Source organism: Hyaena hyaena, unplaced genomic scaffold (genome assembly GCF_003009895.1).
Source record: "Hyaena hyaena isolate Hyena2069 unplaced genomic scaffold, ASM300989v1 scaffold_839, whole genome shotgun sequence".
Taxonomy (NCBI): domain Eukaryota; kingdom Metazoa; phylum Chordata; class Mammalia; order Carnivora; family Hyaenidae; genus Hyaena; species Hyaena hyaena.
The window spans coordinates 763,126-780,073 of NW_024081463.1; the positions used below are offsets into that span (position 1 = coordinate 763,126).

At 42.6% G+C, this 16,948-nt stretch overlaps 1 protein-coding gene across 4 annotated transcripts in view; it reads left to right on the forward strand.

Moving 5' to 3' along the window:
• KAT2B (lysine acetyltransferase 2B) overlaps positions 1-16,948 on the forward strand; it is a 104,786-nt gene that overhangs the window by 37,772 nt on the left and 50,066 nt on the right. For all 4 annotated transcript variants that reach the window (XM_039219703.1, XM_039219704.1, XM_039219706.1 and 1 more), the window contains exons 3-5: positions 8,750-8,895; positions 13,441-13,533; positions 14,871-15,052. In XM_039219703.1, the coding sequence (XP_039075634.1) occupies positions 8,750-8,895; positions 13,441-13,533; positions 14,871-15,052 (421 nt within the window). The remainder of the gene's footprint in view (positions 1-8,749; positions 8,896-13,440; positions 13,534-14,870; positions 15,053-16,948) is intronic.

A 16,948-nucleotide genomic window follows, 5' to 3' on the forward strand; every position in this document is an offset into this window, starting at 1 on the left:
TTAGAGTTGTCAGAAGCTGCGAGTTTGGTATACAGTAGAGTCAAGGGGATAAATCTGGTAGTTTTTTTTCCTGCTTACTTAATGTGAGTTACTTCTCCCTATCTTCCTTGGATCATGAAGTCCCGTTGATTTTCTCTCCTGTGCTTCCTTCCAGCTCTGCCTTGAATTCAGGTTTCTTCTCTGTGCTCTTTGTTTGTATCTGCGGCAGCAGCAGCATTGGAATCCCCGGCTCCATCCTTGTGCGGTTGGCTTCCCAAGAGAGTAGCCATCTAATTTGATCTAAGCGTTCTCCTGTTTAACCCCTCTGAGCCTCCTATCATTCTTAGAGTGAAGTTCAACTGTTGCTGAGCACGCGGGATTATCGGGCCTCTGAAGTCTAGCCTTCACCCTCCCATGCTGCCTGTGCTGCATTTTGGCTACAGGTCATGTTCTCTGGTGCATGTTCTCTGAAGGTTCTTTTTTTTTTTTTTTTTGTTTATTTTTGAGAGAGCATGTGAGCACACGTGCATGCATGAACTGGGTAGGGACAGGGCGAGGGGCAGGGGGTGAGGGGGCAACACAGAAGATCTGAAGCAGAGACAGCAGGGAGCCTGATGCAGGGCTCAAGCCCACAAACTGTGAGATCATGACCTGAGCCGAAGTTGGACTCTTAAGTGGCCGAGCCATCCAGGCACCCCTCTGAAGGTTCTTCATATTTTCTCCCACCTCTACAGTGGATGTGGAGGCCCACACTACCTGCAGTGTCCTTCCTTCATTCTCCTCCAGGGGAACCCTGCTCACCTCCAAGGTTTGACTTGTCTAGAACTTGGTGGAGAGAATCAAGGCCTCTTGGAGCTGTATTGCAAAGTTCCTTGCATAACTAGAACTACTTTTAATTATATATCTAAGATATATCATAAATGATTATATAATATATAATTATATAACTGCTTATTGTAGGCTTTCTGAAGTGGACTAAGGTTAAGGACTTTTTCTCTAGTTCCTAATATAGTCAGTTCCTTAGGAATAATTGGGCTTATTCTTCCATTGATAAACACTCACTGAGTTCAGTAATACTAAAAAATAGCTGGTAGCATTTAGGGGAGCTTTCATAGTTTAAAATCTGTCCAAAGCAGTAGCCACTAGTCACGCATGGCTAGCTTGGTTTGAAAAGCACAGCAGGTGTAAAATGCACACTGGTTTGAAGACTGAGTATTATAAAAGAATGCAAAATATTAGTAATTTTTTACATTGAGTACTTGTTGAAATGAATAATGTGGTATATATTCGGTTAAATAAAATGTATTATTAAATTAATTTCACCTTTTAAAAAGTGGCTGCTAGAATATATATATATGTACCTAGGTGGCTTATATTTTGCATCTATCTGACTGAACTCCTCTGGAGGGCTCTTAATCTTAAACGTCTCTTTTTCCCCATCCAGATCTGAGATTACAAAAGAGAAAAACACTTGTAAATTATCAACTTTTGCACGTTAGTCAATTCCGAAGGTTTCATTGAAGGAATTTGCTTTACCTCTTCTAGCTATGACCTCAGATTCCCATGAGCAAGGAAATCTATTTGAACGGCTGACAAATGCCACGGGTGCTGTGCCGTTTGCTCTCTTTCCGGTCCACAGGAGCGCAGACGCGCTAGCTGCCGCCCAGCTGCTGCCTGTTCACGCCGCAGAGCATGTGAGGACAGCCAGGCTGTCTTCAGAAGTGCAGGCCAGTGAGACATGGAGCCAGAGCTTAGAGAGGGTCACAGCTCATGGTGACAGTGTGCTTCCTGTTCCCGGCCAGGCAACAGCTGCACCGTGATCCTTGGCAGCAGGCCTCTGGCAGGTCTGTCTGTGGCACCCCGGGTGCTGCACTGAGAGGTGCCAAGGTACATCCTCCTGGAGAGAGATGAAGAGAGCAGAAAGCAGACCCCCTCCGCCCCAGTCTTCGGGCTCACACCTTCCCTCTGCGCCCCGCTGTCCTCTGCACATGATGGACACTGGGGGAAACGATGGCCTGCCAGAAAGAGCAAGCTTTTCCCACCACCAGTAAAGGGTTGGCCAATTTTGGGTAATTATATTGATGCTTTGTGCCATGTTCTTGGAAGACTATTTGACATGAAAACAGGGTCCTTTATATTTGATTATTAAATTCCAGGTGGATGAACCATGAGATCATGACCTGAGCTGAAATCAAGAGTTGAGCCTTCATCGATTGAGCCACCCAGGGGCCTCTGTGTGTATTTGTATATACTTATTTTTTTCTTCCTGGGTCATATGAAAATCAGTTGCATATACATCATGGCTTTTTCCTCCTAAATACTACAATGTGTATTTACTAAAAATAGGACAGTCTTTTACGTAACCTCAGTTCAGTTACTGTCCCTATATTTTGGCATTAATGTGATATTTTAATCTACTGTTTGTATTCTACTTTAATCAGTTGGCCCCGACTGATACTGTCCTTCACATTAAGCACCCCATCTAGAATCACATGTGCATTTAGTTGTCATGTGAAAGGAAAACAGTTTGTCTGCTCACAATCAACATTTTCCAGACACTTCTGGCACCGAATGAGTGCGGTATTACGCACAAGCAGTTCTCCGGCTCTCCAGTGGACAACTACAGGGTGTCTCGCAAGTTTTGACTCAGTTCTGACACTAATGGCCTGTAGTTAGTGCAGACCCCACAGGTTAAGGGCTTAGTTCCCCCTCCTTCCTCCCATTTCAGATGCCAGTGGCAAGTCCCAGTTTTACTAGTGTTTCCGACTGACGGGTTGTAAATTAGAGATTCCCACGCCCCCCTCCTGGGATTGGATACTTTTCTAGAGTAACTTAAAGAATTCAGGACAACAGTTTATCTGCTTGATGGTTTATCATAAAAGGACCTGTTTCCAGGGGCGGACAGGTGGCCCAGTTGGTTTAGCATCTGACTCTTGATTTCGGCACAGGTCATGATCTCACAGATCATGAGTTCGAGCTCTGTGTCAGGCTCTGCACTGAGTGTGGAGCCTGCTTGGGATTCTGTGTCCCTCTCTGACTACTCTTCTCCTCCTTGTGCAAGCACGCTCTCTCTCTCTCGCTCTTGCTCTCGCTCTTGTTCTCTCTCAAAATAAATAAAAACATAAAAAAAGGATGCAGTTCAGAGAGGCGAGAGGAAAGGAGCACGAAGCTCCAAGGACACTACTCTCCCTGCACCTTCCTGTGTTCGCCGGCCTGTAACCTCTCCAAACCCCTTCAGGCTGGGCTTTTGTGGGCACAATTGATTATATCTTTGTCTATGACTGGCCGATTCTGCCTCTAGACCGCTGACCGCTCCCCACTCCCACCATAGGTAGAGAAGGTGGGGCTGAAAATGCCAACCCTTAGTCACTAATTTGGTTCCCCTGGTAACCAGCCCGCATCCATAGGGACTTTCTAAAAGGTCAGTGACATAAATTCAGGTGTGGTTGCAGGGGACTTGTTATGAATAACAAAAGATACTCCTTTCACTTTAGTGCTCTCTTAGGAAATTCCAAGGGTTTTAGACGCACCAAGGGGGGGGGGGAGAAGCAGTGAGCCAGGACAGGGGACAAAGACTAGATATGAATTTCTTATTATAAGTTACAGTTTCACAGCAGGTCCCTTCAGTTTCCTTTAATCTGGAACAGCCCCTCAGCTCTTTTTTTCTGTACTTTTTTGCTTTTTATGACATTGGCATTTTGGTGGAAGAATGTTTTATACTTTAAAAACAAACTTGTTGGACCACTTGGTGGCTCAGTTGGTCAGTGTCCTAGTCTTGGTTTCTGGTCGTGATCCCAGAGTGGTGGGATCGGGCATGGGGCCTGCTTGAGTCAGTCTCTCCCTCTCTCTCTCTCTCTCTCTCTCTCCCCCCCCTTCCCTCTTACCTTCTCCTCTGCTTTTGCTTGCTCTCTCTTTCTAAAATAAAACATAAAATTAAAAAAAATTTTTGTAACCTGTTAAAGATCTAGGAGAAAATACATACATTTTTGTCATCTTCTGGTTATGTAGGGAAGAGCTTTGCAAGCAAGGCCTTAAAGAAAGGCCAAACAGAGATTTGACTTTATAAAAAAAATTTAAGATTCCTTTACAACCCACCCCAAACTACAACAAAATCCGGGAGCATTTATAATGAATAAGAAGGACATAAAGCTTTTTAAGGCTGGAAGAAAAAGACCAACATCCTAAAAAAAAAGCAGGCAGAGGACATGAATAGTACTCAAAAGAACAAATACAAATGACCGGTAACCTGAAAAACAAACACCTCCAAGGGCATTTCAGTGAATGCAAATCAAAGCAGTGGGGGACTCATTAATTTTCAAAAGACTAATTTAATTACTGAGAGTGATTCTTCACTGTAAGCAGGAGTGGGGGGAAGGCGCATTATGCTCTCACAGTTGATAGTCTACATTGATGCAAACTTTACTGGTGGAGAAAGGTAAAGTAGGGAGCATATATAACAGCTTTATTTATTTATTTGTTTATATTAAAGGTTTTATTTTTTTATTTTTTAATGTTTATTTTTGAGAGAAACAGCATTTAGTGGGGGAGGGGCAGAGAGAGAGAGGAGGACACAGAATCCGAAGCAGGCTCCAGGCTCTGAGCTGTCAGCACAGCACCTGGGGCTCGAACCCATAGACCGCGAGATCATGACCTGAGCTGAAGTCAGACACTTAACCACCTGAGCCACCCAGACGCCCCTAAAGATTTTATTTTTAAGTAATCTGTGCAATCAACATGGGGCTCAGACTGGCAACCCTGAGATGAAGAGTTGCATGTTCTACCAGCCGAGCCAGCCAGGGTTCTCTACAAATGCTTTAAATAGCAATGCTTCAGATTTCTGTGGCAGATTAACTGCTAGAGATTTGTGCAAGGTAGTTTACAGATTTTTATTTTTGTGTTTAATAATGTGCTTCCAAACTGAAACATAAACAACTTTCCAAATTGAAAGAAGGGTTTCTTTCAATTATGAGTGACCCTGTTTTAGTTAAATATGAGTTGATTATCGGTACAGTAAATAGTTTAGCTTTGCAGTGAGCATGACATGCACCTGGGTGTTTGCATGGGTTGGGGTTGATTGTGGGCTCCTAAGTCCTGTCGAGTTCTGGTCAGAAGCCCCAAAGAGTCCGTCTCTGGATTTGGTGGAGGTGGGGTTGTTTGTAGAAAGTGGTGTTTTAGGAAGAGTACCCTGGGATCAGAGGAAATAGTCTGGGGCTATTTTGTACTCTAGGCGTGAGATCCCAGTGACCAGCAGGGTAGGAACAGGGAAACGTGGTTACTCTGAGAGACAGTGAGGAAGCTCACCTGAATCTGGGGGCTGGTTTCAACCCAGACCCACCTTTCCTTTATTCCCAGAGGAGGAGATACCTACCTTCTGGTGCCGCAGACCTGAGCCCCAGTTGCCCAACACAGCCTTTCTCCTTTCCTTCCCTCCTTCTGGGAAATTGCTGTTCCATTTCACCCCCATGCCTCCCAGCCTCCACTCCTTAGTCCTTTGTGCTTTGGCTTACACACACAGCTTTGAGGAGAGATCATGGATTTCATTATGGCCAGAATCTGAAAGAAAGAAATTTCCTCAGCTCTTCCTCCTTATGCATTTTAATGTCTACTTTTCAGAATATGCTGGAAGATGGTTCTAAACAGTGGTTTTCAAACTGTAGAGCCCCAGCATGGGGAGGGGATGCCCCCCAACCTCGCCTTCTGAAAATAGATGCTTCCACCTCTGTTTCAATTGGAGCGACTTTTTCTAATTCTAATTAAGAATTCATTCGGGTTGGGGCTCCTGGGTGGTTCAGTCTGTTAAGTATCTGACTCTTGATCTCAGTTCAGGTCTTGATGTCAGGGCCATTAGTTCAAGAGTGGTATTGGGTTGGGCATGGAGTAAAAAAAAAATAAAATAAAAAACACTTCATTTAAGTTATGTGTTTTGTGGCTTAAAGAAAGTGAACCACGGGTTTTAAAAATAAATCATGACTTATATTTCCATGAGTTAAACCCACTTATGTTAGCACCTTAGGTTGTTTCATATTGTGGAGAATCTGGAGAAATTGATGTTATGTTATAAACTGATTGCTTTCATAGCTTTTCATTGGAAAGCAATTAAACATGACAAGCAAGGCAAAAGCAGTTTTCAGTAAAATTATTTCTGTAAATAACTGACGTAAAAATTTTGACCTACTTGTCTTCAGAATGAGGCCTGTGTCCCAAAGGCTCCAGACTGACCTCAAGGAAAATTTTGCACAGACTAAAAAAAAAAAGGTGACCTGGTAAACATTGTACCTAAAAAGAAATCTAATTTTGGGTATCTTTTAGGAAATGATGAAGTCACATGTCGTATAGCCAAGTAGAAAGTAGTAGATTTGAATATTAATGTTTTGTTTATACACACATACATATATTTGTAATTTTTCTATGATACAAGCTACTTACTTCTGAGAAATAGTTTAGTCAGTTACTCTTGTTCTAGTTGGTAATGTGATGATACAGTGTTGGCATGTTCTAGTTTAGATGTATCCACTAGATTTATTCCACAGTACCTAGCACAGACAGATAACCAAATTTCTTTCCTCTCCTCTTACCTTTAAAAGTGTTCTCTGGGGTGCACACATGCGTGCGTGCGCACACACAGCACATCACACTGATTTACCAGTGGTCTGTGGCCTTGGGCCCATCTCTCTGCCTTTCTGTTTTTTTTCCACATGATAAATGAATGTTGGGTGGCCTCTGCCCCTCTAATTCTGAGTTCTTTAATCTGGCTTCCTTATGGACCAGTTACAAGTCTCAACCACTTGGTATTTAATCCTCTTGAGTCTCTGAAAATGGTTTCGGTCGCATGTTTTAGTTTGAGCTCCTCAGAAGCAGATCCTAAGACCAGTTTATTTTGCATGAAGCTAGGGGAGTAGAAGGGTGAACTGAGGAAAAAGTGGCCAAGGAAGGATGAGTTACTGAGCCAGCTCCCACCTTGGGTAAGTGCTGCTTAATTTTGGGTCGGGAGTGGGAAATCTGGGAGCCAGTTATTCAGCCTGAGGGGTGAAGGATCTGGGATATTTATTTATAGGCTGATGTCTTGGTTTTGGGTTGAAGGCTGTTATTGAGGGGTAGGTGGATGGCAGAGCAGATAAAACGACAGGAAAAGCCATTACGTAGAGAAATAGAGTGTCAGTAGTTGGAGGACAGGTGTACCTGAAGTGGTAAGGGAAGGAGATAGGCCAGGGTACCAGCAGCATCCCCTCTGTCCCAGTCTGCTGATTGAGTTTCATGGTTTAATGACAAGAGTACAGGGTAGATTGACTCATGCCTGACACCTAACAAGTATTCCTCAATAATCTTGAGTTCCATCTCCTTTTAAGAAGGCAAGGGAAGTCTTCTACATGGTTTAGTCTTTCTTTAAAAGTAATCTCAAACACTTCTGTGTCTAAGCATTTTTAAGCCAGCATACCAAGAGCTGTACCCGAGAGGCTTCCCCTCGAAGTGCTGGTGCCTATTCTTGGACAAGCATAGTGATAAATGCTGGGGGTGCAGAGATGAAAGACAGGATCCCGACCCAGGAGAGCTCCTGGGGTAGGGGCTGATTATTGAGTGGCTTACCTAGAGAACCCTTTGCGAGTGAAAAAGGACTTGAAGTGAATCAGCTAGTCAACAAAAAGTATGCTTGTAGAGAATTTGGAATTTGGGTCAAGCACTCTTTACTTTTAGACCCTGCGTCTACCTGGTTGGCTAAGTGACATTAGATGAAACAGCATCCATTCTCTGTGAGCCTCAGTTTCTCCAGTTGTCAAGTGGGATTACTAGTACCTGTTCATGGGATGGTTTGAGGATTAAATGTAATAACCTTGCTAAATGGACTGGATTTGGGTAGAAGAGAGGATAGGGGCATGGGAGAGAAGGTGGATGGCTAGGTCACTAACTATAGACCTTCCAGAACAAAGGTAGGAAAACGAGGTTGGGGGCTTGATCACGGAAGGCATTGAATCCGAAGCTCAAATAGGTCTTGGGACTTGGCTGCAATGATAGTGAGATTTTATTGCATCTTAGAAAGTCTGAGGCAAAGGGCCATTATTCAGTTTTTTACACTAATATGATATTCTTGGCTCACTGAACTATTCACAGGCAGGGGGAGACCTGCCATATTCTTATGTGGAAACATAGGAATTTAACACTGTCAGAAAGCAGAAACAGACCCATAAATACAGAGAACAAACTGGTGGTTGCCAGAGGACAGGAGGTGAGTGGATAAGTGAAAGGGGGAGGAGGAAGTGCACGCTTCTAGTTATGGAATGAATAAATCATGGGAACAAAAGGTATAGCATACGGAATATAGCGGGAGATATTGTGATAGCTACACTGCTGGTGGGCATAGCATAACATATAGACTTGTCGAATCACCACATTGGACACCTGAAATTAATGTAATGTTGCACCTCAGCTATATTTCCATTAAAAAAATAATTTAACACTATGAGGACCAGACTTGGTGCCGACAAGTTCTGGATCTTAAAGTATACATTATTCGAACATGTTAGCTGCCGGCCCATTTTTGGTCGTGGAGGCAGAGGCTAGGACTCAGCGAGTGGACAGTCTTTTAATTATAAGTTGACACTGAGAGAAGACTTAGATCTTTCAGGAGTTCAGAAATTTCTTATCTGTTTACAATGCAACCTTATGGATTGGTGTCCCCGGAGGTTTTGAGAGAGACCCTTCTGTTTTAAAGTCGAGAACGTTTGCTGTTTCCAACTGACATGTCACATAATGTAACTTTGATCTTTGTCTTCAGCTGCTCATGTTTCCCACCTGGAAAATGTGTCAGAGGAAGAAATGAACAGACTCCTGGGAATCGTATTGGATGTGGAATATCTCTTTACCTGCGTCCACAGGGAAGAAGATGCAGATACCAAGCAAGTTTATTTCTATCTATTTAAGGTGAGATTTCACCCTTTTAAAAAGGCTTTTCTTCTATCTCTCATTGTTCAGATGTGCTCAGTTTCTATACCCCAGGTCATGGGAGGGAAGGCTCTCAGCTCATGATATGTTTTGCCCGCAGTTTGTGGAAGCATGCATTTCTCCATGAGAGAGTCTCTAAAGTGACCCACCATGTGCTGAACACATCACTCTCCTCGAGAGCCTTCATATTTGTATGCAGACTTGAATGTCTTGATTTGCTTATGCTCATGGATTTCTTTCCACCTGCCCATCCATTCATCCATCCAGATATGTTATTGCACACCTGGTCTGTGCATGGCACTCATGTAGGCATGAGGGATAGATCAGTGGGCAGAACAAAGTCCTTGCCCTCATGGAGTTTACATTTCAGTAGAAGAGGCAGACAATCAACCAGTAAATAATATATTTGCAGGTGGTGATAAGTGCTGTGAAGAGAAACAAAGTAGGGTAAGTGGAATCAGAATGGCAGGGATGGTGGTGGGTAGGGGGACATACTGATGAGGAAGGGCAGTTGAGAAAGCCTTCCTGAGGATACCAGAGTTGAGCAGGAACCTGAACTGGGGGACAGGAGTCATTGCTGAGAAGGGCCAGGGGGAAGGGCTTTCCAGGCAGCAGAAGGACCGCTGTCTCGGCTGGGCACTGAGTGAGTTTGATGTGATGTGGGAACAGTAAGGAGGCCTGTGTGGTGGAGCCCAGTGAACGAGGGGAGAGGGTGGGAGGAGATGTGGTTGGAGGGTGGCACCAGGGCTTTGACACTCACACTTGGAGCGGAGGAATCAAGAAGTTCCAAATTTGGGCATCTCAGCACTGTGCTCTGTGTCTCCTTGACACCAGTCACTGATTCCTGCTGCGATTCCTGCTGCGGCTCCCTGTAGCTGCTTCCTCACGACTCTGTCTAACCTGCACTTGGATCACACCCATCCGCTCTCCTCAGATCCTTGTCTCCCCAGTTTCTCTTTCTTTCTTTTTTTTTTTTTAAATGTTTTATTTATTTTTGAGAGAGAGAGATAGAGACAGCATGAGCAGAGGAGGGTCAGAGAGAGAGAGAGTCACAGAATCCGAAGACAGGCTCCAGGCTCTGAGCTGTCAGCACAGAGCCTGACGTGGGGCTTGAACCTATGAACCATGAGATCATGACCTGAGGCGAAGTCGGACGCTTAACCCACTGAGCCACCTAGGTGCCCCTCCCCAGTTTCTGATTGCTGTCACTATGGACAGGTGTGAGAGAGGAACTGGTGGTGGGAACAGACACAAAAAGTTCAGGTTGCCAAAAATAACATTTTTTAAAGGTGGCCGACAGAGGAAATAATGAAAAACAAAAACACCTTGCTGTTGAGGGACTGTTGATTATGTTGTACTATTTAATACTGACAAGGTTCTTTTAAAAGCAAAGACAGAAAACAAAACAATCCTTTCAGAGCTTATAGCCAGAAAAGGTTTAACTCTTTTTTTTTTTTTTTGATACTTGTTTATTTTGAGCGAGAGACAGAGAGAGGAGAGAGAGAATCCAAAGCAGGCTCTGCACTATCAGCATGGAGTCAGATGTGGGGGTTCGGTCTCAGGAACTGTGAGATCATGACCTAAGCCGAAGTCAAGAGTCAGGCTCCCCAAAGTTTGCCTCTTGTAATGAGCACCATGCTTCATTTCGTGTAACAAGGATAGAAAACTTTTCCATTGATTTCCCTCTTTTGCTTTGGCTGCTAGGAATCTCAGTGCAAATTTTGTGCCCAATTCCCATAGCTTTATTTTTTTTTTTTTAACATTTATTTATTTTTGAGAGAGACAGAGCATGAGAGGGGGAGGAGCAGAGAGAGAGGGAGACACAGAATCTGAAACAGGCTCCAGACTCCACGGTGTCAGCACAGAGCCCAATGTGGGGCCTGAACCCACTGACCTCAAGATCATGACTTGAGCTGAAGTCAGACGCCCAACAAACTGAGCCACCCCTGCACCCCCCTCTTTTTTTAAATGTGAATTTACTTGATACATAATTTTCCCTTCTCATTTTTGGGGGGAGTACTAATGGAGGCTTGGGGATAGATAAGAGACAGGTGTGGGAGTCAGAATTGTATTTTTAAGTTTTGGAGATATTCTTTTTTTCTAATTTTTTAAATGTTTATTTTTGAGAGAGAGAGCAAGCATGCCCACAAATGGTACAGGGGCAGAAAGAGAGGGAGACACAGAATCCGGAGCAGGCTCCAAGCTCCAAGCTGTCAGCACAGAGCCTGACATGGGGCTTGAACTCCCCAGCTGTGAGATCATGACCTGAGCCAAAGTAGGCTGCTTAACCGACTGAGCCACCCTGGTGCCCCTTGGGAATGTTAGTTCTAAAAATGTTAATGGGAGGGGAGGGAGAGGAGAAAGAGAGAGGAGGGGCATGGGCAGAAAGAGAATGAGCGGCCGAATACCCCACTGCCATCAGCAGGCACTAGGCTACTCCAGGTGACAATTTGTTGACATGGCTGTGAGGCCTGAGTCATCCAGACTGAACCCTGGCAGGTTCGTGCCATGTAGAGCTTCTTTGGAAAAAGATCTGAGTCAAAGAAAAACAAAGTCTGCATGATGGTAGCTCTTACTTGTCTTGGAACTAAGTGGCCCGGCAGCCCCCACCACCCTGCTGGAAGTACACGTTGCATCAAGTTTCCACCCTGCCAGCCTCCTCCTGATTCCGTTTCTAACCAACCAGACAGGCCAGGAAGCATTGCTCTGCTTTCAAGTGCATTTTCCCTCTCTCTCACCTCCCTCGCCTTTAACAGCGCAAATAATGTTTGCCCATGGGAACAAAATCTAACCTCTTCAGCCTTCTCCCCCTCCTCCCCCCGAGTCACTCTTTGGGCAAATAAATAATACATCATCTATCCCTTAGCTTTTGAAAGTCAGTTCCTGTGTCTTATATGTCTCATTAATTAAATTAAAATTAAATGTATTACACATTTAAGTAGCATTTTAAAAACTTCAGGCTTAGAGGTTGAAAATAAACCCAGGGGAAAGCTGTCTGTCTTGTAAAGCTGAGGGTGGCTCTGGAGCTCAACTACCTGGGTTTGACTCCTGGCTCCATCAGATACAAAGTGTGACTTTGGGCAAGTCATTCTCCCTCAGTTTCTGTGTCTGTAAAGTGCAGACAGTAACAGCACCTACCTCAGAAGGTTGTTATGAGTGTTTCAGGAGATGAGACATACAAAGAACCATGCAGACTGCCTGGCAAAGGGAAGGATGCTGATGCTTGCTGCTAGTGTTAAGTGTCTTTCATTTGCCCACTTATCCCAGCTCTGTCGATGAAGATGAAGAAACTGAGACTCTGCAACTCCCCAATCCATTAGTTTATCTCCATTTTGAAAGCCCCGGTGGACTGAGTTCCCAAGAGGTCTTATTTTAACTGGGTACAGAAAGTAGGCAGCCAGAATTTATTTGTATTTAAATTTTATGATCAAGCTTTCCATGTCCTTGGAAACAGATATAGTGACTTACCATTTTTGCTTACTTATTTTTGTAAAAATGGGCATAATTCCTTGAAAAGATCAAGAAATGTCCCATGCTAATAATGTATATGGCACCCCTAGAAGGAACTGAGGCCCTTGTAAAACATAGTCCAGGGGGAACACATGGGGATCCTCAATCTTGGCCATTTTTCCGTTTCCATTAACTCCCGGGAGAATGGTTGCCAGGCTTGTTTCCATTGAAGAGGCAGTAAGTGGAGAAAGGAGGGAAAGATGTAACTTAAATAAATGTGTGTTTATATCATGATTGGTCCCTATGTAAAGGTTATGGAAGATCAAGCAAAGGTTGAAGGTAAAGGATTTCAATACCAAAGTTATTTTCAAATTAGGTCTTGATTAGTGACTGTGTTCCCTCTTCTCTCTTGATATTTGCTCTTTGAGGGCTTTAAATTCCAGTGGCAAGGATTAAGAGCAGTGTTTTGTTTTGTGGGCATTGAGATGCCAGAACAGTTGGCCTGCATTCTGTGGATGGAAAGGAAATGAGAAAAGACCACAGCAGTGAAAGTTGGCAATTGAGAGCCTTACAGAATTCCTTCCCGAAGGGCCTGGGCTCTAGATGATGCGTATGGCATACGGCGCTAAAGACATCTTTCACCCCTGGCCTCACTGGTGCAGAATGCATCTCTGCCTTTCAGGGGTTTAGATAAAACCCTCCGGAGCATCAGCGCACCTGCTTTGGCCTAGATGGGCATGTGCAAAGTGTGCGTGTTGCACACCAGGCCCCTGGGTCACTGGGAATCTGGAAATAGTGGAGAGAAGGGAGATGAGTAGGAGAGAGGGTCCTGGTGGCTATTGCTGGTACGCTCAGCTGCACAGAACATGAAAGGGGTCTGGTTTCTCATCACTCTGGTCATGGGTGTGAAGGCAAATTTGGGTTACCTGATGGTCACCCATTTTTATTGATTTAAGGATTTATTTAAATGTAGTTAAGATAATTAGAATACGGTTACTTCCTTTCAGAGGCTGTGTGTGTGTCTATGTGTAAGAGAGGGACATTGATTTTCTTAATGATTTTTTTTTTTTGCAGCTCTTGAGAAAGTCTATTTTACAAAGAGGAAAACCTGTGGTTGAAGGCTCTTTGGAGAAGAAACCCCCTTTTGAAAAACCTAGTATTGAACAGGTAAAAAGGAAAAAAAAGAGAGATGCCCTTTTTTATTGCTCTAAGGCTGAGTGAACCTAATCTTCTTTCCATCTTTACACGTGTCTTCCTTCCATCTTCTATACCCAGCTTAGAGATGTTCACTGAGTGTGGAGAAATTGTCTGGGACCCTTTGCATCACAAGCGAACACTTAATTTAATAAATGATCTAGCTTTTGTCTTTTATGGTTGCTGTATACTCAGAATTCACTGTGTGTTTGGAGAAGGAAAAATTAAGAACATGTAGTTGGTAAAGAACAAGCGGAATGTGCTCTGTCTTGGTGTTAACGTTTTAAAATTAAGTCTTTGTCCTTTTGTTTGGCACTATCTGAAAAAGACTATTGAGGTGAGGGAATTCAGGAGCATTGACAGAAACATTGTAAGTCAAGCAGAAAACACAAATAGGAAATGAGATTTTGCATCCAGAAATTGACTTCCTGTTACATTATGATTCTTGGAAAGAAACCGGCTTACTTAGGGAATCTGTTGACATGGATAGACTTTCTCTGTGAGGTGTTACACCCCTCCTCAGAGTCCGTTTTTAGCCTACCATTATTTGGCTAAATAAATCTCCAATTCTCTTGACTGAATTTCTTGATGAGAATTATTATAGAAGATAGGACATCAGAGTCCCTAAAAATAAATGTATTTTTATCAGTCAGTTTTCAGTAGAAGAAATTTTATTTTGTCTCCAAACTCTATTAAACAAGAATTCATTGTTCTTTTATTTGAACTTAGATTAGACAGGAGTGTTCTGCTGAAAGATGAAATTAATCCAGATTCTTTTAAAAGCTGCTAATTCTGAATAAGAATTTTTTTTTCTTGGTAAGGTTGCCAAAAGAGTGATAGTAGAGCGTTTAAAATCTGATGGTTGAGTTCAATGGTAGACATGCTAGTAGTAGCTTTTTGATTGAAATTTTGGTAATCCTTTTTAACATAATGTTTATCCAGGAACCTCATCATAATATGGTCTATGTTGATAGTGCAGCAAGAATTAGTTTACAAAATAGTCCTATTCTGTTGTTTCAAAGGTTTTGACCTTTTCAGCCTGTGAGCTTGATTTTCTCTTTAACGTTTGAGGAACGCAGCAGGCATAGAATAGCAACTCACAGCTTCTCTGTCTTGTCGCTTTTCATCCACTGTGATCTATGGTACAGTTCCCTCTGGGCATTCCTGTTTTCTAATAGGGAAAAGGAAGAGCCTTTGTGAATAGAGAAATGTCTGCTCCTTTGCTAATAACCATCAATGGTGCCGTGTGGGTGTTCAGAAATCGTATGATTGCAAAGCTATATGAGTAAATTGCTTTCCCTCCTTTTAAGGGTGTGAATAACTTTGTGCAGTACAAATTTAGTCACCTGCCAGCCAAAGAAAGGCAAACAATAGTTGAGTTGGCAAAAATGTTCCTAAACCGCATCAACTATTGGCACTTGGAGGCACCGTCTCAGCGAAGACTGCGATCTCCCAATGATGACATTTCTGGATACAAAGAGAACTACACAAGGTAATCAGACCCTCAGTTCCTTTCCCTTGGCCCTTGTCCAGCCTGTCTCTGTGAGCAGAGGGCTGCCCGGTTATTGTGGTCACCCATCAATTCAGAGAGAATGTTTCGATAATTTAACTTTTTATTATCACGCTATTTTGGGTGGTGAGAGATCAGCCTAGTCCTATACTATCCAGTATGATAGTTGATAGGTACATGGGGCTACTGAGTGCTTGAAATGTGGCCAGTATGAATTGAGATTTCTAAGATTATACCAATAAATTAATTAATTAACTGATAAATAAATTAATTAAAAATGTAAAATAGCTCATGAGAACTTTTTTTAAAGTGTATTTTGAGAGAGAGATGGGGAGGGGGAGAGAGAGAGAGAGAGAGAGAGAGAGAGCAAGCATGGTTGAGAGGGAGAGAGAGAATTCCAAGCAGGCTCGTGCTGACAGCGCAGAACCCAGTGCGAGGCTCAAATCCACAGACCATGAGATCAGGACCTGAGCTGATACCAGGAGTCCAAAGCTTAACTGACTGAGCCACTCAGGCACCCCTCATGAGTACTTTTTTAAAAATAATGATTATTGAAATGATAATATTTTGGTTGTAATCAATTAAAGAGGACATTAAAGTTAATTTCATCTGTTTATTTTTACCTTTTCAGTCAGATTCCTGGAAAATTTAAAATAGTTATGTGGCTTGCATTGTATTTCTGTTGAACATCACTGATCTGGATAGCCATACTGTGACTCTGTAATTATTATATAGAAACCCTACTCATTTGAAAAAACAAACCAAAATCAAAAAAGAAAAAAACAAAACCCAATGACCGTGAGTATGATAGTGTTAAAGAATTTTTATAAAGAAGGAACGATCATCCTAGCCCCAGAACCATGATGGCACTTGATATTATTATACATGTTGTCTTCCAGTTTTTGCCCCTTAAATAATATTTTATATATTAGTTAGAATGAAAAAATATATAGAATATGCATCCTTTATGATCCCCCTACTTAACATCATATCAAACACTTTACTGGTTACATTATAGTCTGTTGAGTTGATGTACTATAATGTGCCCAACCATTTCCCTGTTGGCTTATGGCAGACTGTGCAAATATTCCTGGATTGCACATTTTCCCCCTAATGTGGGAATTTGTTTTTATTGTTTATGAATTGCAGAATAATAGAATTAACTTAAGAAAATCTTAAACATGGGCCACACAAAATAGGATGACTACATTTATTTTCTGTTAAGAGAGTGACTTGAATTATCCATTCTGTTTACCTTTTTATACTTTCACCCTTTTATTTTTTATATTTTATTTATTTATTTCAGTAATCTCTATACCTAGCATGGGGCTCAAACTTCTGACCTAGAGATCAAGGGCTGTATGCTCTATCAACTGAGGCTCCTGACTCCCTCTTATATTTTATAGCCACATCAAGCTTGCTTCAGGAGGTATTCCTGAGTTAGAGTAGGCAATGTTTTTTGATAACCAAAGAGCACTTGTACCCAGGGTATTTTCTATAATAGCAGATGACATGTAGGAATGAGCATCATTTAAGATAAGCTTCCTCTCTGATTCATTGACGTGATATTCATGAGTCATATTCCCCTTTTTCTCTTCCCTTCTTTTATAACAGATATAATTTGAGCTATAAAGTATTTCCTCTTAGTAATTGACTTTTGTAAGAATTACAGATTTCTTCAACACCAATTTTTTTGAGAGAGAGAGGGCACAAGTGAGTGAGGTAGGGCAGAGAGAGGAGGAGAGAGAGAGAATCCCATGAGAGGAGAGAGAGAGAGAGAGAGTGAGAGAGAGAGAGAGAGAGAAAGAGAGAGAGAAGCCGGGCTCACCTGACACGGGGTTCGAGCTGATCATGAGATCATGACCTGAGTCAAAATCA